The sequence below is a fragment of the Columba livia genome, chromosome 26 (genome assembly GCF_036013475.1).
Source record: "Columba livia isolate bColLiv1 breed racing homer chromosome 26, bColLiv1.pat.W.v2, whole genome shotgun sequence".
Classification (NCBI taxonomy): Eukaryota; Metazoa; Chordata; class Aves; order Columbiformes; family Columbidae; genus Columba; species Columba livia.
The window spans coordinates 3,579,633-3,601,276 of record NC_088627.1 but is presented as its reverse complement, the minus strand read 5'-3'; the positions used below and the strand labels follow the sequence as shown (position 1 = coordinate 3,601,276).

The window sequence follows — 21,644 nt, the reverse complement described above, 5'->3', positions numbered from 1 at the left end:
TTTGGGCACTGCAGCTCCATAAGTTAGTATCAAACATGGCCTTCTATTAATAATTTGTCATGAGATCACAAGAGGAAAATGGCTTTTATACTGTCCTGTATCCAAACTGGCGTGGTCAGCAGGACAAGGGCAGTGATCCTTCCCCTGTGCTCTGCACTGGGGAGGCCACACCTGGAGTGTTGTGTTCAGTTCTGGGCCCCTCAGCTCAGGAAAGAGATTGAAGTGCTGGAGCGGGTCCAGAGAAGAGCAACAAGACTGGGGAAGGGACTGGAACACAAGCCCTATGGGGAGAGGCTGAGGGAGCTGGGCTTGTTCAGTCTGGAGAAGAGGAGGCTTAGAGCTGAGCTCAGCACTCTCTAGAACTACCTGAAGGGCAGTTCTGGCCAGGTGGGGATTGGGCTCTTCTCCAGGCAGTCAGCAATAGGACAAGGGGCCATGGGCTTCAACTCTGCCCGGGGAAATTGAGGCTGGAGATGAGAAAGAAATTCTTTGCAGAGAGAGTGGTCAGGCATTGGAATGGCTGCCCAGGGAGGTGCTGGAGGTGTTTAAACTGAGACTGGACATGGCACTTAGTGCCATGATCTAGTAAACGGACTGGAGTTGGACCAAGGGTTGGACTGGGTGATCTCTGAGGGCTTTTCCAACCCAGTCCATTCTGTGATTCTGTGATAATTTGTGGAATTACACATATACTTCAGCCTATTAAAGAAGTGTGAGATTCTTACATGATCTCTCAATATCTTGTACCAGAGCGCTGTCTGCAGCAGCCCCTCCTGTGCTGAGCCCAAGCTGATGTTCATGGACAGACGTGGCCCCCGACAGCCCCGGTAACACAGCCTGACCCTCGTCCTGTCCCTCACCCTCCGAGGTGCCATTCCCAACCTGACCCAGGTGTCTGTCCTTTGGTCAATAGCTGTGTGGATCCCTGATACATGTGCCTGCTCTGCTCCTCTGTCGCTTCCCTCCTCATTCACATACTGTCTCTTTTTCCTTTACCCCTGTTGTGTATCTTCAATGTCACTCTTGCATATTTTCCACTGAGATTCTCTTTCCCTCCCTGCTGTCCCCGTCTCATCCTTACCCACAGCTGCGTCACTTGTAAATGCCACAACCTCCGCTCCTGGAGCTCTGGGTGGCAGCTGTCATTTTGGTCCACGTTTTGGACCCGTTCCTCATGAGATATAGACCCATTCCTCAAAGAACTTCAGAAAAACCCAGCCAACAAACCAAATGTATGTGGCTCCTTTAGAGCATGTGTCAGTTTTTAGAGGAAGGTTGCATGGTGGGGCTCTTGGACTGGAAATTTGGAAATCGGCGACCAGTTTCCAACACTCCCTGAGTGAACCTGAACATTCTGCTTAGCTGGTAACTTCACTAAATTGAGTCCTTCTACCTGCTTTCCTCACACTGTCCGATCCGCTCGCGGCGTGAAGGGGCTCAGACATTCCTTTGTTATTATTCAGCGCAGCCCTGAGCTCGGCCAGAGTCTCCAGCTACTTCAAAAATAGAGTCACTGCGTGTTAAAATGGACACGGCTCCTTCCAGACGGCGCCAGGGGCTGAAAATAGGAGGTGGGTGTTTTTGGGGCCATCCCTGTGTCCTCCCACCATTTTTTCCTCTATGAACGAATCCTTCCCTCTGTCCTTTGCTCCTGTGTGTTCCTCTCAGCTGGCAGGAACGGCCGCGCTCGTCCGTGGCTCCAAATGAAGGCGGTGGTTGTTACAGGGGATTAATAAACTGAACTCGGAGGTGCTAACCCTGATGGTTTAGGGGATTTTTGGGAGCCTCAGTGATTTTCACGCGGTGGTTGCATCTTTCCTGCGCCCGGGAGGCTGGAGCAGCCCGGTGTCCTGTCCCAGGGTCCGTCCCTCACAGCCGCTCCCCATCGCGGGGCAGCTTTTGGGGCAGAAAACGTCGCAAATGTCACAAATGTGAGAGCGGTCCCGGTGCGGGCGGGCGAAGCGGAAGCCGCGGGAACAGGCGGACAGGCCGAACCACTGAGCGCCTGGAGGGGGGAATGGAGAGCGGGCTGTACCACTGCTGCTGTGCGCTAGGGGGGGGCTGCTGGCGTGGAGACGCCCCCGCGCACGTGCGGCCGGAGGGCCAGTCCAAATGCGCCGGAAGGGCGGGGGGGGGTAGTGGGGGCGAGCGGGGCGTACCAAGGGGGACTGGGGACAGCAGGGCGGCGCGTTTCGCTCCGTGCCGTGCACGCCGCCGGCGGGGCAGGGCGAGCCGCCCCCGAGCCCCACTGGGAAGGGCCATACCAATGCCCAAGGTGGGGGGGAAGCAGGTTGTACCTCTTTCGCCGTGGGGGGGGAGGGGGGCCTTTTCCAACAACCACGCCATGTAGGAAGCTGTTCCCCGCCGCACAGGAAGCAGGACCCGGCTTGTCGTATGGCAAAGGCACGACAAGCCGCGGTAGTGGGGACCATGGCCTTCTAAGCGCCGCTTGTCCCTCGCCGGATTCCGGGGACACCTCCGCGGCTCAGCGCGTGGACGCGCCCGGCGCGTTGAACCGGGGCGCGGGGGGGCCGGACCGTACCAATGCCGGATGTGGGTGTGAGCAGGGCCGTGCCAATCAGCGGCGGGCGGGTCGTACCACGGGGCGCGGGCGGGGAGGGAGCGGCCTGTGCGCGAGGAGCCGTGTGGCGGCGCGCGGGCTCTCGGGTCTCTCCGCGCGGCCGGGCCGGACCGGGTCGAGCAGCCCCAGCCCCGTCACGGGCCCCGCCGGCACCGGGCCGGGCCCGCCGCGCCCCCTCCCGCCTCCTCCCGCTCCTTCCCGGCCCGCTGCGTGGGAGGCGCCGGGCCCGTTCGGAAGAACGCCGACGCACTCAATGCCCAGGGTGAGGGGCCGCGGTGGGGAGGAGCTGGGGGGCTGCGGGTGAGGACGGGGAGCGGGGGCTGTGAAGAAGTGGGGACTGTGGCTCTGTGTCGGCCTGTGGGGTCCCCCCCCGCTCCCTGGGGAGGTTTTGAGGGGATCCCCCTGGCTGGAGGGGCATCCTTCGCCTGGAGAGTCTGTTTTAGGCCCCGCCGCTGATTTGAGGGGTGTTTTGTGTTCTGGGGGTCCCGCGTGGTCTCTGGGTCTAGTCTGGGTGGTCCTTGCTGGTCTAGAAAGCTCTTTTCAGTCCGAGGGGCCGGTTCAGGGAGTCCTTCCTGGGCTGGGGGATTTCCTGAACTATGGGGCTTGTTTGGGGAACCCTTCAAGGCCTGGGGGCTCCTTCAGCCTGAGGAGCAGGCGTGGGGGTAACTTGCCAGCCTGGGGGGTCCCCCCTGCACTTTGGGGCTGCTTTTGGGGGGTCCTTGCTGTGCTTTGAGGCTGCTTTTGGGGGGGGGAATCCCTTCTGCCTGTGGGATTGGGCTGGTATGAGGGACCCCCACAATGAGGCCAGTTTAGGATTGTGATCTTAACCCTTGCCTGTGGGATCGGGCTGCTTTGTGGGATTAATATTAGGGTTAGTGGCCTTTTGACCTGCGAGGCTGGTTTGGAGGGTCCTCCCTCAGCTATGGGGCTGGGAGGAGTGGACCCCAAAGGGTCAGTTTAGGGGACAGAGTCTGCTTTGGACCTGGGCTTGGGGGGGATGTTGAAGAGGGGAGTTTGTTGCTTATACAGTTGCAACAATGGGAAAATAAGGGGTTGGTGTGTCTTGCTTGTACCTGGTATGGGGGGCATTTGGAGGGGTTTGTTTGAGGGGAGGGGCTGTTAATTATTTGTATGTGTATGTACAGATGGGGGAAGAGTTTGCAAAAGGATGGAAGGGTTGTTTTGGGGAAAGGGGCCCTGCCTTGTGTTAGGCCTGGAGACGGTCTGTAGGGAATAATGAGTTTTTCTGGGATATGGGCTGGAAAGCAGAGAGGGGGAAGCCGGGAGCGGTGTTGGGGGGGATCATTCTCCGGCTGGAAGGGGCACGTGGAGCTGGGAAGGAAGGGTGTCCAGGATGTGGTGGTTTTCCTGGGGTTTGAGTGGGGGCAGGGTTGCGAATGCTGAGGGTTTGTCTAGATAAAGTGCCGTCCTAGAGGATTTGGAGCTGCTTGGGCTGGAAGGGGTTGCTGATGAAGTCTGGCCAGGGCAGCGGTAAAGAAAGGGCTGATGGTGCCGAGGGTGTTAGGAGTGACCTACAGGGAGTGGTGTACTTACTGGGAATGGCTGTGGTTTGCTGCCTAGGGCGTGATTTGTTGGGTGAGGAACCCTCGTAATTTAGAGCTGGAGGTTTGGGATGTGGGGCACAGGCAAGGCTGCGGATTGGGAAGCGTTACAGTGTGGGGATCATCCTAGAAGTGGCCTCTGCTCAGCTGCGGTGATGGTTCCTAATGGTTCCTTGGTGTAATTAGTCACAATCTGCTTTATCTCTCAGGGCAGCTGTGTGCTGGTTGGTTTGTGTGAGGAGGAGCAAGGCAGAAAGTTGGCTTTTAAAGGCTACTATATAAATGGAAACTTGCTTCAAAACTCCCAAAATGAACCCGTCAGGGTCTGACTCAGAACTGCAGTTAGTGTTTAAAGAAGAAAAAAGATAAACCCACCACTAGCAGCAGCCAGAAAACTCTATCTCGTTATGACTCAACATGTAGAAGTACTTAATGAACTCAACTGTTGGAAAGAAAAGATCAGAGTTAAGGTAGGAGTAAGGATCCCTATGGATGCACAGCCAGGAGGGTTTGCCTTACTGCATAGGGATTGTGAACAAATGAGATTGACGTAAGGTTTAATCACCTGTAAATAGCCATCGGTCTCTTCCACGCAGCAGTATTTAAATGTTCTTCCTCTATCAGAGTGGAGCTGGACTGTGATCGCAGCCGGTTTCCTCGCTCCTGCTGCTGGACTTTGCCCGGCGGTGCAATGCGTGCTGTTAACTGTTGGGAGGCTGCGAGGGAGAGCGGACGGGCGTGAATCTGTCCTCGCTTTCAGGAGGATGATGCACAGCTGAAGACGTGGCCCTTGTGATAGCGTAGTGCAAGCAGATAATTTTTGTAAATGGTGTAGGTTGTGTGTTTTGATTATGTCTTTATAAGAGGAAACATGTTTTTGGTGATGGACTGTTACTGAACTAGCTCCGTGCTGTCTGTTGTATTTGGATTAGTTTGACAGCTTATTTGCCTGTTAAAGAGTTGCAGGTTTAAAGCAGCTCTGTCTAAACATTGAAAAATAGACCTAATGGCCTGAGATTCTGGCCTAGAAGTTACTCTTTTTGGCACGTATGAATTGCAGTGCTAGATCAGGCTGGCACCTCTTTAGGCCAAGCTGATGCATATCATAAAATAACTTAGAGTGGCTGTTGACTTTGGTATCATCTTGTGTCTCATTTTGCTAATTGTGAAAGGGTAATGGGAGTCTTAAATCTCTTGATCCTTTTTGCTGTCGTAACACTCGAGATGCTGGGTTGCCCTCAATCCAGGTTGCTGTTACGTGTACCTCTTTGTTACCCCTTGTTTCTCTCTGTTTTGTACTAAGAAGTTAAATTCTTTTTGGTGCCTTACACTGGAAGTCTAGCTCTGCTCAAAATAATGGACTGTGGGTTTGAACAATAGAGACTTTGTGGACGTGCAGTGAGATTTATCGGTGAGCTTCGGTTTCAGTTGTCAGACTGAATTCAGGTGCCGCAGGAGCGTGGAACAGGAGCCAACTCTCCACTAAGTCGGTTTTCCAGCAGACGAACATGGCAAATTCAAATAAGTCAGATGAGTAAGATGCAAGTAATTCAGCTCCGTGACTTCATAGAATAATATCCCTGTTGCTGTGTGATTTTTAAATTGCTTTTAAGTCCTGCTTGACTTGTTAATGAGTTTTTGGGTATTTTTTGATACTTCATCTTAAAGTGTGAGAATATTCAGTCTGAGTTGTCGGTGAAGCTGATGATCCAGCAGGACCGTGTTTTCCAAGACCAACAGCTGATACAGCTCAGACAACTCAGCATTCTGGCTTGTAGGAATCCGTTATTAGTGTCATATACTCGTGGCCTGTTCTCTAAAGTAATTTTGGATTTTACTTAAATATAAGTCGGAGACTTAAACAGGGTAATAGCTGAAATTTTCTTAGCAAGGCCTTTTGGTTTTGACTTCACACACTTTTAGTAACTCTAAACTTTTTGGGCATGGTATGCAAATAACATTCAAATGTGTCCTCTGAAGGGATTTTAAAAACCAAGTGGTGGGTAGGGAAGGCGTTCAAAAAAATCCAGAGTGTCAGAACGGTGTTTTTAACTGTGAAGCGGGTTCTGTCTCAAGGAAAGGAAGGTCTGTAGCGTAAAGCACGCGTGCCTGTCAATTCTTTCTGCAAGAGGCAGCGCAATATCTAATCCCGCCAGGATGCTGAGCTCTGTCCATCGGTGCCTGTGTTGGATGCGTAACGGTTTGACCTCACCCAAATTGAGGGGATGGCAGCTACATTTTTTTGCGTATTACTCAGTGTTGAGTTTTGCTGCAGGGTTGTTCTCTCGCTGAGTAGTCTCACACGGTACATTTGACAACTCTTTGGGTTTCCTGATGTGTCACTTTTAAGTTGAGACTTCTTAAATCTGGACTTTTTTTCTAGCAAAGGCAGATCTCTACCTCCTGCCCTCGGTTTTATGGCCTAGGACGGAGCGACTGGGTTAGAGCGAAAGGAAAGGAATGAGTCACCCGCAGAACTTGTCAGCTCCGCGCTGGGGAGGGTGGAACAGCACAATTTCTGACCTCACCGCTCCCCAGGCACGTGCCGTTCTGAGCAAGCTTCCTTCAGAGAGCGCTCGAGAATTTTTTCCCGAGAATCTTAGTTCCAGAGTTCTTCTCTGTATACTAGGAGAGTGTATTTTAGAAAAAGATGGTTGCTTTGGTTCTTGCTAACGTGTGTTTTTGCTGCTTCAAGGCTCATTTTGGAGGTCTTGGTGAATTCTTTCACTTGTAAAGCACCTTGTGCTCCTACAAAACAGGACGTTTTGATAGTGAATGCGCAGAATGTGGGTCATTCAGCGGGGCAATGCAGGACGGGGAGGTGAAATATGACGTACACAGTGACAGGAAGAGCCTGGCTGGTCTGCCATGTCCTACCAGGGTGGCAATTTCTATGCGATCGAGTTGTGTATCGTCATTGTCCTGTGGTGCCGGTTTCACACGTGTAAATGCGAACAGAACGAGGTTTTATAAAAGAGGAAAAATTCAACAGCTTGTGACCTAACTTCGTTAACATCAGACGTGGGTTCCCACTTAACAGGAGCAAAATGAGCTGGTTTCAAAATCCTGCTTTTCAAAACACTGCAGTGTTCTTTTCAGACTGACTGACAAATTAGCGGGCTCTGCTGTGCATCCTGTGCGCTGGGTTATTTTGAAAGCTGATCCCGGTGACCTTTCCAAAGGTGTCCCTGTTTTGCAATCTCTGGAAGCTGCAGCTGTTCCAAGCTGTTTCTCTGTCTCCGCGTAGCTAAGACAGCGCTTTTCACGGTGTGTTTTGAAGGAGATGATGGCACTAGGAATTCTTTTGGACGTTATTACTTGTTTTTCATTAGGCCTGTCTCCCTGGACTCACACAGGCTCAGTGCAGGAGAACAAGCGACTTGCTCTATTGAAATACTTAATTTAGGAGTCAATGTGATGATAGACGAGGCAGCCACTGGAGGTGAATTGAATATTGTAGGTGTGTTGGATTTTTATTTAAGGCAGTCTCCAGCGAAGTTTCTGTCAAGTCAGGAATTCATTTAACTGTTCTCTCTTAATTAGTTAATCACCCTGATGTATTTGTGCTGGTTAATAGGGGTGCGCCTTGCTTACATTTTAAGCACATTCTTGCATGTTCGTAGCATTTTGAAAGACATTCTTCTCAAATTGGCCTCATTAGGCTTTGTCAAGCTCTTGGCTGTGTGAGCATGAGGGATGGGGAGCTCACAGTGCTGTTAGTTACACTGAAATTAGTCCTGTCTGTAGGTGCAGAGACCATGCAGCTCGCTAAACTTGATTGTATAGATAAGACATCTCGATTGATGATTATTCCCTGATAATTAATGAAACAGCATCAGGAACTGTCCCAAGCATATCTAGTTCTTTGCAGGTGCATGAGTGGCTCTCGTGTGGATTTTTTGTGCTGCTTTCTCTGCTTTTTCTCCTCCTCAGGTTCCTGCTGGATCTATTGCGCCTCATTTGTAGCGTTGACACGTTGGATGCTTCTGCTCCCTTTCTGAGACCAGCCACGTAAAACATGTAGTAACTTTTTGGTTCCTCTCCATGTGCTATCTCACTTTCTAAGTATAAAAAGTTAAAAGTTAATTGGCTGAAAAATGGTTTCTTGTTTTATGTTGTGCATAGGCCTGGTTACTATTTAGTGTCCGTTTGATAGCGCTCAGTTCTCTTGGGATTTTGAAGAGCAGATTTGCTCGCTAGCACAGGGAGAAAGAAATTCTGAAGTATTTACTTGGGGAGATCAGACATTGTAGACAATAGGGGGCTTTTCTGTTTTTAATTTTCTTAATTAGAAGCCTGTTTTTTAAACTTTAGCCTAACAGTGAGCAGTTGAAAGTAATGGGAGGAAGAGATGTGTGTGTCAGCAACCAAACTTAAAGTTAGGGTTGTGTGCTACCTAAATTTATCCTTCTGGGAATCACTTTTCAGACTTAAATACAGTGCTTAACGTTTTTAATCACTCCTTAGCTATTAGCTAATTAAATGCTTCAGTAATATTCCTTTGGGGAAGGCAAGACAGTGTCGTTCCTGTTATGCAGATGACTTGAGCTTCTGGAAGTGGCTTGGCCAAGGTCAGGACTGGAGCTGGTGACTCCTCCTGCCACACTTAATTTACAGGAGCTTGTCATCCCCATGTGTACTTCCTAATTACTTGGTAAATAGTTTTTACAAAAGACTTCTAAAATAATTGGGTTGAAATTCCCTCTTTGATTTGGTTGAGGGAGGAGAAGTGTAACGATAATGATACAGCTCACAGTGCAAATAGCACTGGTTGAGGCTCTTCCAACCCAATTATTGGTGCTGAAAAGAAAAATGTTTAAAGAATTTGTTTAAATATGCCACGATAGCTCTTCCCTTTGTGACAGTGTACTTTGTAATGCTGTAAGCCTCTGGTACTCCGGATCCAAGTTCTGATCTCCTGTGCCAAGGTCTGTTGACCGCTTTTGGTTTTTGAATGACCTTCTTAGGTCCTCAAAAGTTGGTCTTGAAACTGCTCTGTGATGTGAGTCTGCAGGACCGGGTTGGATGTTCAAACAGGGGGAAAACAGGCCAGTATTTGCCCGAAAAACACTTTCTTGCATCAGGTTTTACAAGCGTTGAACACATGTGGATGCTGTAACTTTAGTCATTCTGTTTGTGGTACATCGTCGCTGTAGCAGACTGTAATACATTTCAACACATCCTTTGAGTTTCGGTAGTATGTATGAGAAAATGGTGACAAATATGCAAGAATTGACAAGCGTAGGGACTTGAATATGATGTTTTTAGATGGGAGGCTTCCATCTGGAGTGAGACTTAATCCTGTAGTCATTACACTGATCAAATATTCCAGGATTCATTTTTGAAATTTGTATTTCAGTCACTCAGAGGAAGAACTGCGTTGAGGTCGGGGGAGGTTATTGAAAACATCTTTGTTCTTGCCTCTGGCAACCTAATTAATGTATTCTTTTGGCATTGAAAGCTGTTCTTTAAGGAAATAATTGCTGTTCTTTGGGTGATTCTTGACTTCATGTCAGTGAAAAAGATAATTTTGTAGTGCTTAATTTGACTGTTTTAAAGTGAGGATCTCATTAAAGTGTTGAACGCGCCAGCAGTTTGGGGTGTGAACTTCCATGTATGTGTGTTTTTTTCGCTAATTGTGCTCACGCCAGTGTGCCACGGTGACCTTTCTGCTTGAGTTGCAGGTTTGTGACTTCTGGCTGCTAGTTCGGATTTTATTCAGCTGATTTAAAACTTTTTCCGTGAAAAAGAAGTGGCAGTAGTGATTCTTTTGCTTCGTGCTTTTTAAATGCAGTGAAAAGCCATGTTTTTTCTTTAGTATTTCAGCCTGGACAGCAGGGTGACCATGAGCCAGCACTGGGCCCTTGTGGCCAGGAAGCCAATGGTACCTGGGGTGGGTTAGAAGGGGGTGGTCAGTAGGTCAGAGAGGTTCTCCTGCCCCTCTGCTCTGCCCTGGGGAGACCACACCTGGAATATTGTGTCCAGTTGTGGCCCCTCAGTTCCAGCAGGACAGGGAACTGCTGGAGAGAGTCCAGCGCAGCCACCAAGATGCTGGAGGGAGTGGAGCATCTCCCGTGTGAGGAAAGGCTGAGGGAGCTGGGGCTCTGGAGCTGGACAAGAGGAGACTGAGGGGGGACTCATTCATGTTTACAGGTATCTAAAGGGGGAGTGTCAGGAGGATGGAGCCAGGCTCTTCTCGGTGACAACCAGTGATAGGGTGTCTCCCTGCTGCTGTTGGGAGTTTGGTGACAAAATGTTGGTGAAATTTGTCTGCTAGCAAAAGCTCAAATAGATCACAGTTATACTCTTACTTCTGCTTGTACTGCTTATTTTGTTCAGAACATAAAGCCATACCGACAATATTTCGTACATATTTGGGCTTAAGCCAAACAGGTATGACAGTCCCAACAGCCGCTTTGGAGTGTGCACTTGGCTTTGGGCTATTTTATCCTCTTCTAGGGAACCTGTTTGGGAGGGAGGGGCTGTGGAGAGCACAGAATGGTTTTCCTTGTTCTCTGTTCCGGTGCCTGCCAGCCAGGAACAGCACATACAACAAGTCCCGTGTCCTTGGGTTAGAGCGTTCTCGGTGCCGAAAGAACATTTGGGATTGCTCCTATTGGAAATCCAGTGAAGGCTGATTTTTGCTTGCTTTTTTAACCGTAGTCTTACCTATGAGTTTCTCCAGGAGGGTCAATATTTGGTGTCTTTGGAAGCAGAAGCAACAATCCCCCTCCTAAATGCTATTTTTTTCTTCTCTTTAGGTGTTCTGTTGGAATCTACGTCACACATTTATGGCGATTCTGAGCGTGAGGGCAGACTTCTGCCAGGCCCAGCACAGCACCCTGGCTGACAAGTGAGCTGAGCACAGGGGGTTCTACGTGCCATAATTACTTTGCCTTGAAGACTCCAGACACAGCGAACACACTCAAATATATGGGATATCTTCTGCACATTGGAAGCATATTCCTTTTACTGACTCTAGCAAAACTAAGCATCAAGAAAACAAAGTGGAGAGAAAATCCGCCCTTACTTTTTTGCCTCACCAGTGCCTAAATGTAGAACAGGCTGCCTAGTCTTGCATGTAGTCAGAGTTTTTGGAGTCTGAAGGATACCACCTGCAGTAATTGAGGCCGAAGTTGAGTTTAAGTAGATTCTGAAGCAAACCTGCTTTTCTAGAAGTGAATTCTTTAAGGAACAAACACATCAAAGCAAGCTCTGATCAATCCCAGGCGTTTTAGTGGTCTTTTTAATGTTTTCTGCTGTGAAACGTCTCCAAGGCTATCGATTTTCTTTTTAACTTTGTTTTTTTGGCCCCTTACACATTTTGTTTGCCATTATGAACCGTCCGGCCCCCGTGGAAATTACTTATGAGAGTATGCGATTCCTGATCACTCACAACCCAACTGACGGAACCCTCAGCAAGTTCGTAGAGGTAAGTCAGCCAGATACAGTACCATCCTTCTTTCCTGACACGCTCATAGTTTCTGTATTGAGTTTTCTGAAACAGTGACAGATGGTATCCTCAGAGAAGCAGCAGTACAGCGTACTGCTGCATTCTAGTTTGCTCCGGACTTCCTGTATCTTTGTGCCCTTATATCTTAGATCCAGAGGACTTTTATCTTGCATGTGCAGATCTTTTTCATTCCAAAGAGATCTGTTATCTGATACTGATGGCTGACTGTGGCTGTGAACACACTCCATCATCTACCAGCGTGCTCTTCCCCATGAGTCTGCTCAGATATTAGTGGTTAATTTTGTATGAAAGCCACATTCTTTTAGTCTTTTTATTCCCACCCCATTGTTGTGGATTGTCTTCCTTTTTCAGGAGTCTTGACTCTGGAGTAGATATTATTGCTAATTGTTAGAAGTTAATAGTTATTCAGTCCAAACATGAGAGGAAATTCTGCTTGCGGTATGAGCCGTCAGAATGAGCTGGAACAGCTTTTGTTTGATCTTCTGTCTATTTATCTAGCACAATGTGCTACTTATAGTGCATTACAAGGAAGCTGGAGTATGGTGGGTTGTGTGTGTTCTGTTCCTCCCTGCCTCAAAATGTCAACACTGGCTGAAGCAAACAGCTCCAGGCTTCTATTTAAAGAGAAGAAAATGCATGGAGAATATAAGCAGCTATTTTATTTTTACTTTTATATATGCATTTTTGTTTTCCACCTTGGCATTTCCCTGGAGAAGAAGAATTCAGAGGCATTTTACATTTATTCCTGTCACTTGTAACCCTGGTCCTAATGCTGACCATAAACCATCCTTGCTCCTTTGTTGTGTTGTCACCTTGGAGCTGTGCAATAGTCACGGTACCACCAACTGTGTAAAATGTTGAGTTTCGTAGCTGATGAGAAAGTTCTTTAATTCTTTACTCTGTCAGTGTGCTTACGTGTTTTCCATCTTCTTAAAGGAGCTGAAGAAGTATGGAGTGACAACCTTGGTGCGAGTTTGCGATGCCACTTATAATCAAGCTCCCATTGAAAAAGAAGGAATCCAGGTTCTAGTGAGTTGCCTTTAAAACTGTCTAAAAATGAGAAATCGCTTGTCTGGAAGTGTGGGGGTGGCCTTGGAGCTTTGGGCAAGAGCTCACGACTGGTTCAGATTGGCCAAAAGCGATATGATCCCCTGTGTCAGATAAAGCTGGTGTTGAGAAACTCGCTGTACTTCTGTGAAAGGTACTTGTTGATTTATTACTGTTGCCTGAGCCCTTAGAAGTGTCTGTTCTGGAATTTCTGGATTTGTTGAGGTATTTTGGTTGCCTTTAGTGACTGGGTCGATACTAAACCAATGTTCAGCCTTGAGGTTCGTCCAACTCTGTTCAGTCCTTTTCTGTAGGAACAGCACTTCTTGACTGCACTGTCGACCTTCTCAAGATGCAGATAAAACTCTTTTCTCTCAGTCTTTCAAAGAATGCCAACTCTTGAGCCTATAGCTGGTGTTTTGATACAGGTTCCCACTGTAGCAGGATGGTGATTGCAAACCTCATCACTGGTCACCCCCAAACGCAGCCCAGCTGCTGGTGGCTTCCCTGGTCAGCAGGTGGAATTCCTGAACTGCCACTTGGAGTTAACTTTAAGCAAGAACTGTCTGACCATATCGTCTAGCATTGCTTAGTGTTTTAGGGGAGGTTTTTTTAATAGGTGTGTGCTCATACTAAGCTTGCAGGCAGTATTTTTCCAGGCAATACTTCTGAATTATGATAGTGTGTCAGATATCATCAGTTTATTTTATTGGAGTGAGTAATACTCTGTTATGAGGCCAGAAGCTGCATCTTACCTTCTTGTTGCAGGTAGTCAGTCTTCTATTGCCTCTTTTTATGGCTCAGTCAGAGGAAAACTTCTGCAGTTTTCCATTAGGAGAAGAACTTGTATCCTGGCATAGCTGTGAAAACTCCGAGTACAGGTCAGTCAGGTTCCTTGGCTCCAGGCCCTGGTAAGCATTTACTGCAGTTCCAGGCAGCCACGTGGGCCTCGGTGTTGTTGGAAAAATCAGTCATTACGGGGCTCTTGGTGCTCTCAGAGCATTTTCACCCACTCTAGAGCTGTCATGGACTTGGGCATCGCAGTATTTTCAGGCGTGCTGCTGTGAAACCTCTAGCCGTGATACTTCTGAGGGTGCCAGAGACTGGAAGGATTAAACTTGTGGTGTGGAAGCCCTCAGAGCCCTGATTTAAGCTGGGGCTTAGAGTATTTTTGTGTTCCTGTGCCAGAGCTGAGAGCTGAGCTCTTCCTAGAAGACTCAGGGCAGTTTTGCAGGTGCCCGGTCTGCTGGGGTGGCTGCCCTGTGAGGCCGGGTGACCTCAGCTCCTGCAGCTGTGGGCAAAACTCCCCGTCTCTGGTCATCTCCAGGGCAGCTGCAGGAGCCGGGGAGTCCTTCTGAAACAGCTTGGGGGTTTTGGTTCTCAAGGAACTGTAAAAGCTTGCTGTTGGCTAGGTTTGAACTGAAAGCAGTTTTTTGAGGAAGCCTTTCTAAAACCTGGAAATGGTGTTTCCGTCAGCTCTGCTGAGCACCGTTCTGTTGGAGAGCCTTTTGCTTTGGGTGACACATGCGCAGGTCTTGTGTCTGTGCATGTTTGCCTCTGCTAACCAGCCTCTCCGTGTTTGGTACATACCGGTTCTTAGTATTCTGCTGCTGCAGGAGCCAAAACAGGAGAGAGGGAAATCCATCAGGCATCTGTGAAGGGTAACAGAAAGCAGGAGGTGACAGGGAAGGTTTGCTGCTAATGCCATCCCTGATCCTGATGATCCCAGTCATGATGTTGTCTTAGTAATTTACTGTATTGCAATAGTGTTTTGATATTTGAGATAAGTTTTAACTGGTCACCAATGCGACCAGCTCCTGTGAAGTTTCTTTCCTGCGAATGCACTCTTTGTCAGAACAGAGTCCCGGTGCTGCTCAGAAACGTATTGAATTGCCATCTGGCTGAGGAAAATAACACGTCACTATTTAAAGCTAATATTTGCTTGCAAAAATAACATTAAGATTAAAAACACAGCCTGAGAGAGATTAGTGTCTATTTTAAAACGGTTGAGGTCAAAAGCCTAGTGAAACCCTTGAAAACGAGAGCATTTTCGCAAAGCCTGTTCTCATGCCATAATAGAGGATCATGTGCTGGCAAGACGGGTAGAATGTGGCAGCTCGAGAGCTGCTTTGGCAGATGGCACAGTGAGAAAGGGGAGGTTTAAACGTTCCGTGTTTGAAGTAGTACTATTGCATGCGCGTGTTTATCAACAGAGATTAAATCCAGGAGGCGGGGATGGATTTAGTTTCTGTGGGCTTCTGCAGTTCTTGTGGTTATGTTCATGGGTGAGGTCTCGTAATATAAAAATGCCACATTGCAAAATCTGGTAGTTTTTTGTTTTTCTGGAAGTATTTTTGCACTGGTTGTCAGTTGAGGAGGCCATGATGGTTTTGTTCATCTTCAGGGTGTAAGATGTGTTTCGTTGTTCTTCTGTTCCTCCTTCATTACCGTTCATCCCTGAATCAGACTTTACACTTGGGGCTCTCTGCAGTGGCCACCACCCGAATCACAGAATCACAGAATCGACTGGGTTGGAAAAGCCCTCAGAGATCATCGAGTCCAACCCTTGGTCCAACTCCAGTCCGTTTACTAGATCATGGCACTAAGTGCCATGTCCAGTCTCAGTTTAAAACCCTCCATGGCCGGTGAGTCCAGCACCTCCCTGGGCAGCCATTCCAATGCCTGACCACTCTCTCTGCAAAGAATTGCTTTCTCATCTCCAGCCTCAATTTCCCCTGGCAGAGTTGAAGCCCATGGCCCCTTGTCCTATTGCTGACTGCCTGGAGAAGAGCCCAATCCCCACCTGGCTAGAACTGCCCTTCAGGTAGTTCTAGAGAGTGCTGAGCTCAGCTCTAAGCCTCCTCTTCTCCAGACTGAACAAGCCCAGCTCCCTCAGCCTCTCCCCATAGGGCTTGTGTTCCAGTCCCTTCCCCAGTCTTGTTGCTCTTCTCTGGACCCGCTCCAGCACTTCAATCTCTTTCCTGAGCTGAGGGGCCCAGAACTGAACACAACACTCCAGGTGTGGCCTCCCCAATGCAGAGCACAGGGGAAGGATCACTGCCCTTGGCCTGCTGACCACGCTGTTTTTGATACAGGACAGGCAAAACTTTGCTGCAATTGCTCCTCTGGTCACAGAATTATTCTTGTTCCTCCCTCTGGGCAGCATCCCATGCAGCAGCGTTTTACCAGTGCTAATTTAATGGCAGTGCTGTGCCATTCCTGGGAAGGTGATGAGCTGTGGGGAAATGACAATTGTCCTTAATTCGGGCCAGCACAGGAGTTGTGTGGACACAGCAGTTACCATGTAAGCTAAAGCAGTGCATGACCTGCATTGGGTCCAAAGGCAAGGATTTAATTTAATCCAAAACTAGGCCACAGAACTGACATGTAAATCCTGTTCTTTGTGATGCAGTTTCAAATGAAAGCATCTTGCAGTGGGTAATGCCTCTTCTCTTGGCAGCCCATAATCTCTTCCCGGGACAGTGGATGACACTGGGCCTAAAATAATAGAGCTCCCAGTGTGTGATTGAGTGGAAAATCTCGTAAAAGCCTTTATTAGAAAGAACAAGTTTTACTTTAGCATCCTGTTCCTGTGGTCTTTTATTTTGCTGCGTTGCCCCAGATATTTTTCATTTCACATTTGCTGTGAAAAAAGAGCTCTCTGCATTCTTCAGACTTTGTGTATCGTTCTTAATTAAACACACATAATGTTATTTCAGTAACCTAAAGCTTTTTGGGTTTGGAGGTCCGAGATGCAGCTTTCCATGTTGCAGCTTTTCGAAGCGCTGATGTGTGATGTCTGTGTGAAGCTGCACTTGCACTCAGGAAGTATTGGGGTAGCAATGAGTGCATTTCAACGTTTAAAATGTCCTTCTTTTACCTTTGGTTCTACACAGAGTTTGCATGTGCTGCTTTCAGGCTTCAGACAATATTACTTCACGTTAATCTGTTCTCAGGGTACTCCATGAAAGACTCATTTCTAGACAAAGAGGGTTCCTTTCGAAGCAGTTGTGCCGTTTGGGGAGGTTGAACAATCTGAAGCTCTGGCTATGGGTCTCTTATAAAATGTGTTGCAGTCGTCTAACGGAAAGTGCTAAATAACCAGAGCGTGGGTTTTTTCCCTCGCATCCAGGAGCGCTCTTTCCGCAGCACTCCCTGTGTCTGAGGAGGTCAAACAGCATGTGATGTTATGCTTGGTGTTGCATTATAGGACATGTAGTACCCTGTTTAGCTCGGGTTCCAGGAGAGAGCTGTGACCTCGAGAAAATGGCACCTTCTCGCATGGAATTCTGATTGACGGCCGGCTTGCTGATCTTAAATGTGGCCTACAGGGTTTAAGTGTTGGCTACCCCTTGAATAGCCAGAAATGTGATTGTAAATGCTGCTTCGTTGTTGACTGTGTCTAAGCACTCTGCTTTTTTGCTTGCGAATGGGTTTTTTTTAATATATATTTGAAAACAGGCAGGTAATTTTAACCGTCCTGCTTATTGGCAGCTGGGCAAGCGGGAGCTGTGAAATACTTTGTCCTCTCCTGATCCCCTGAATTGTTGGGAAGCAGCTTCTCCTCTGTTCAGAGTCTGCGGTACAAATAGTGTTTTAAAGAGGTTGACGCAACTGCAGGCAAAAGTCTACAGAGTTCTCATCTTTCACGTGTTTATTTGAAACGTCTATTGATTTTTTACGTGTTTTTCATAAAATGGGATTTCAAGGGCAGCTATTTTTCTAAAAAATTCTATACTACAAAGGAGTTAGTGTTGAGTTTTATTGGGATTTTATTGAAAAGTACAATTAAATGGTTGTTAAACATTTAGTGTTGCATTATGATATTGATTTGCAAACTTCTGTGCGACCAGAAAAATAACTACAGCACTGTTAGTGTAATAGGCGCTTGTTGCTGAATGCGATGTCGTCCTTCCCCGGTTCTGCTCGCGCATTGAAATCCATGTTGCTAATGTCTGTTTTCCTTCCAAGGACTGGCCGTTCGATGATGGAGCACCACCCCCCAATCAGATAGTGGATGACTGGCTAAACCTGGTAAAAACCAAATTTCGCGATGAGCCTGGATGCTGTGTCGCCGTTCACTGTGTTGCAGGGTTGGGAAGGTCAGTATTCTGCTGTCTTCTTGTAGTTTAATTTATTTGCTTGGGAGGCAGGTCATGGAAGGTGTTAAGAAAATGCCAATTTCTCTGTTTTCTCCCAAACGTTTTAAAGCAGCATCAAGTTTGTGTCGTTAAAGGAAGAGAGACTTATTGCAGCTTAAAAAGCTTTAGTCATTTCATAACTCTAATCAAGGATAAGAGTGAAAACCTGGGGAGATTATTCAGAACACCTCTGTCAATCATGAACAGCAGCAGTTAGGGCTGCTGTTAATTTCCAAGTATAGGTCTTTGTGCTAAAACACTAAAATATGTGCTTGAAAAAAATGCAGCCTGCCTGATGAGGCTGATTCCTTAGGCTGTACAGGTTGGTTTGGTTTGGTTTGGTTTTAAATTTCCTCCTGTTTTCAACTGGTGATGGAAACAAAAGCATTTAGAAAAACTGGTTCAATTAGTTTCTTAACTCTGCAGTGGCTTCACTTCAGTGGTACAGAGGTTTCGGCTCACTGGTGGTTCTGTCCTCACCACTAAAAGTGTAACTTCCTTCTTTGGGAAGAACTTCCTTTTGAGATGAAATAAAAAAAGGACTGATTTGGGCGAGTTTAATGCTACATTCGTATTCCTTAATGTAATCTCTGAATGTTATGTTTATTTTATGGGCTAAGAGGAAATGGAACTGAAGTGTTAGTATTGCAATAACCTTGGGACTGTTAATATTTAAGGATATGAATAAGTGGGCAAGAAAGGTGGATTAAAGAAGTGAGCACGGAGCTGGAGTGCAGCAAGTGCTTAAATTTCCACCTCTAGAGGAGACGGGGGAATAAAAAGGTGGAGGGAGAAATAGCCAATATTTACATACACAAGAGCCATAAACTCAAGGCAGTTAACATTTGTTTCTCCATTTCTGCTCTATTTTTATCTGAGGAACATCCTTAGGAAGGTGTAACCCGATTTTCAACTCTCCTGCTTGTTTCATAGTGTCAGGCCTAAGGGTGCCAGGAGCATCTGTATGTCACACAAACTCGTGTCTCTGTTCCTCACAGAACAACCTTAATCTGGAAAACTGTCTCCCTGTACTGGGGAACTGAACTCCAACTATAGTAAGAGAAATGGGTGGTTTTTTTTAAGTGACTTTTGAAGTTTTGAATTGTTGCCGGGTAACTCTAGACCAGTCAGCCTCACCTCCAGCCCTGGGAAACTGATGGAACGACGACTCCTTGGTGCCATCTCAAGGCACATCAGGGATAAGAGGGTCATTAGGGGCAGTCAATGTGGCTTCACCAAGGGGAAGTCGTGCTTGACCAACCTCATTGACTTTTATGAGGACATAACAAGGTGGATGGATGATGGCAGAGCGGTGGACATGATCTACCTTGACTTGAATGAGGCATTTGACACAGTCTCCACAGCATCCTCACAGCTGAACTGAGGGAGTGCAGACAAGGGGTAATGGGTTCAAACTGGAACACAGGAGGTTCCACTTAAATTTGAGAAGGAACTTGTTGGGGGTGAGGGTGGCAGAGCCTGGCCCAGGCTGCCCAGGGGGTTGTGGAGTCTCCTTCTGTGCAGACATTCCAACCCGCCTGGACACCTTCCTGTGTAACCTCATCTGGGTGTTCCTGCTCCATGGGGGGATTGCACTGCATGAGCTTTCCAGGGCCCTTCAACCCCTGACACTCTGGGATTCTGTGAAAGTGAATAACTGTGTTTGTGCAAGTGCAGCATAGCAGTGCCAGTTGTTTCTCGTGAACGCTTGTTTTGTGTAGCAACGAGTACAGCTTGTCTGTATCAGTCATCTGTTCAGTGCTTCATAAATCTCTCATGTAGCTACATCTACAGTGTGATAAGATGCAAAATGAGTGCAAGAGGTATTACCTGTTTTAGCAAAGGAGAAAATTAGGTTGTAGTGAAATGAGAAAGTGTAAAAATCTAGAATTATTGTTTCATGCCTCGAACACTAAGGAGCTATTGATTTTTGTTTTTGTGTGTGTGTTGAAAGCAGAGCTGTCTACTAAAAGAAATTTCACATTAGCTACTCAGCAGACAAATGTCTTTCTGTAGATAATGCTTAAAGAGAAGATACTTCAGCTATTTGCTTAGAGATTAATTTGCTGTGTTTTGAGGGGTTTGATATATTGTTTCTCCAGATCTTCCTTAAGTACTGTTGGTTTTTTTTCCTGTAGGGCTCCTGTCCTGGTTGCACTTGCTCTCATTGAATGTGGAATGAAGTACGAAGATGCAGTTCAGTTTATAAGGCAGTAAGTTAAACTTCCCCCTTCCCCAGAATCTCTCAGTTTATGTTGTGTTTGAACAGCACGCGTCTTCAGAAAAGTTGATTAGATTTCTGATTGCTTTTCTGGTGGATATATCCTGACAATAACAGGCATGACTTTGACATTAATGCTGAGGCTTGTGCCCTTTCCTCTGTTTAGAGATGAGGATTAGGAGTTGATCTTTTTTATTAATATTAGCTTATATATTAAGCCGTTGACTCAAAGATTTTGGGGAGAAAACAAAGTCTGGGCTGGGGCTGTAAAAATTGTGTATTGACATGGACTAATTGCTCCTAATTTAAAAAACTGAACAAATTGGAGTGAGGTCAGGGCCCCATGTAGAGTTTCTACAGCAAGTGGCTGGGGGCTCAGAGGTGGTGGGGCTGGGGGCACAGGTGGTGGGGCTGGGGGCTCAGGTGGTGGGGCTGGGGGCACAGGTGGTGTAGGTGAGTGTGGAATCCACGCAGGTGATGTTAGAAACCTGTCTGGAAAATAACAAAACTGGTAAAGGATGAGCCTGCAGAGCTCTGTTGGTTTAGTGATAACATCAGATCTTGAAATGAAGCCCAGCAGGTAAGATTATGTTGAATGAGCTCTGCCAAGAAAGCGATTCATCCATTGATGGGTTCCCAGGGTCTTCAGTTATCTTTGTAAACTCGGTTGCTGTCAACAGATCCTGCCGAATTTTTGCTTTCTTAAATTCCTTTTTTCTCCTCCTGGGTACAGTAACTTTTATACTCAAAGCTCTTTTCTGAGAACCTCTTATATATTTGTCTGAATGTCACGGTCTTTATTTCTTAGCTAGTAAGTAGCACGTGTATCTGCAAGGAAAGGGCGACCTTGATGTTGTTCAGTGACTAATGTTGATGATGGAAATAAACTCTCCCAATCCAAGAAAATATGCTGAAATTTGCTCACTGCATTTTGATTTTTAATATGGGCATGTAGGTGATGGTCTGGTTTATCCTCAAAGTGTGGATGGATACAGAGCCAAATCAAAATGCTTGTTTATGTACAGAGAAAAGCTTTGAAACAAGGACTATTCAGCCTTAGAATGTACATAGTGCTGGAAGCAATACTTTTTCCATTGATACTAGCCTTCGTTTTCTTTGTTTTAGGAAAAGGAGGGGAGCTTTCAATTCCAAACAGCTGCTTTACCTTGAGAAATACCGACCTAAGATGCGATTACGCTTCAAAGATGCCAACGGTCACTGCTGTGTTCAATAAAAAACAAGGTCTCAACCGAAGGCAGAAGTTAGCATGGCTGTTTGCTGGACTCTTGGCACCTGGAAATGTGAATCTGGAATCAAACTACGTCATCAAATGAGTGGTGGAGTCATTGCTCCTCAACCTCTGTCCTAATGGTGGTGATTGAAAAAACACACAAAAAAATAAACACAAAATAAAGTGCAACATTTCAGTGAAGGATTGTTTTCTCCTTGAGCTGCAGTTTGAACATCTGCAAGGAGAAAATAAGTTTCTGAACCTTCTGTATTTTTAACTTTTTAAGAAAAGAAATAAATTTTATGTCTAAGGAAAACCAGCAGAGCATTGGCTTGTGCAGAAACGATCTTCTTGGTTTGAGGACAGTTCCCCCAGTTAGGGCCTGAT

At 46.9% G+C, this 21,644-nt stretch overlaps 1 protein-coding gene across 5 annotated transcripts; it reads left to right on the top strand.

Moving 5' to 3' along the window:
* The first annotated feature begins 2,143 nt into the window (after positions 1–2,143).
* On the top strand, positions 2,144–21,573 carry PTP4A2 (protein tyrosine phosphatase 4A2). Of its 5 annotated transcripts, none has more exons than XM_065041654.1 (6): positions 2,144–2,275; positions 10,905–11,575; positions 12,554–12,646; positions 17,636–17,766; positions 19,944–20,018; positions 21,152–21,573. In XM_065041654.1, exons 2-6 carry the CDS (start codon positions 11,480–11,482, stop codon positions 21,258–21,260), a joined length of 504 nt encoding a protein of 167 aa, XP_064897726.1. In that variant the 5' UTR covers positions 2,144–2,275; positions 10,905–11,479; the 3' UTR covers positions 21,261–21,573. The 5 variants fall into 5 exon arrangements, with proteins under 5 accessions (XP_064897726.1, XP_064897727.1, XP_064897728.1 ...); XM_065041655.1 differs by lacking the exon at positions 2,144–2,275 and adding an exon at positions 2,294–2,553; XM_065041651.1 differs by lacking the exon at positions 2,144–2,275 and adding an exon at positions 2,589–2,843.
* The last annotated feature ends 71 nt before the right edge of the window (positions 21,574–21,644 follow it).

What these genes read in the sequence shown, in the direction of transcription:
- PTP4A2 (XM_065041654.1), top strand. Translation starts at nt 11,480, where the DNA reads ATGAACCGTCCGGCCCCCGTGGAAATTACTTATGAGAGTATGCGATTC. An exon ending in CCCTCAGCAAGTTCGTAGAG is followed by an intron (nt 11,576 to 12,553) that starts GTAAGTCAGCCA and finishes ATCTTCTTAAAG; the next exon opens with GAGCTGAAGAAGTATGGAGT. An exon ending in AAGAAGGAATCCAGGTTCTA is followed by an intron (nt 12,647 to 17,635) that starts GTGAGTTGCCTT and finishes TTTCCTTCCAAG; the next exon opens with GACTGGCCGTTCGATGATGG.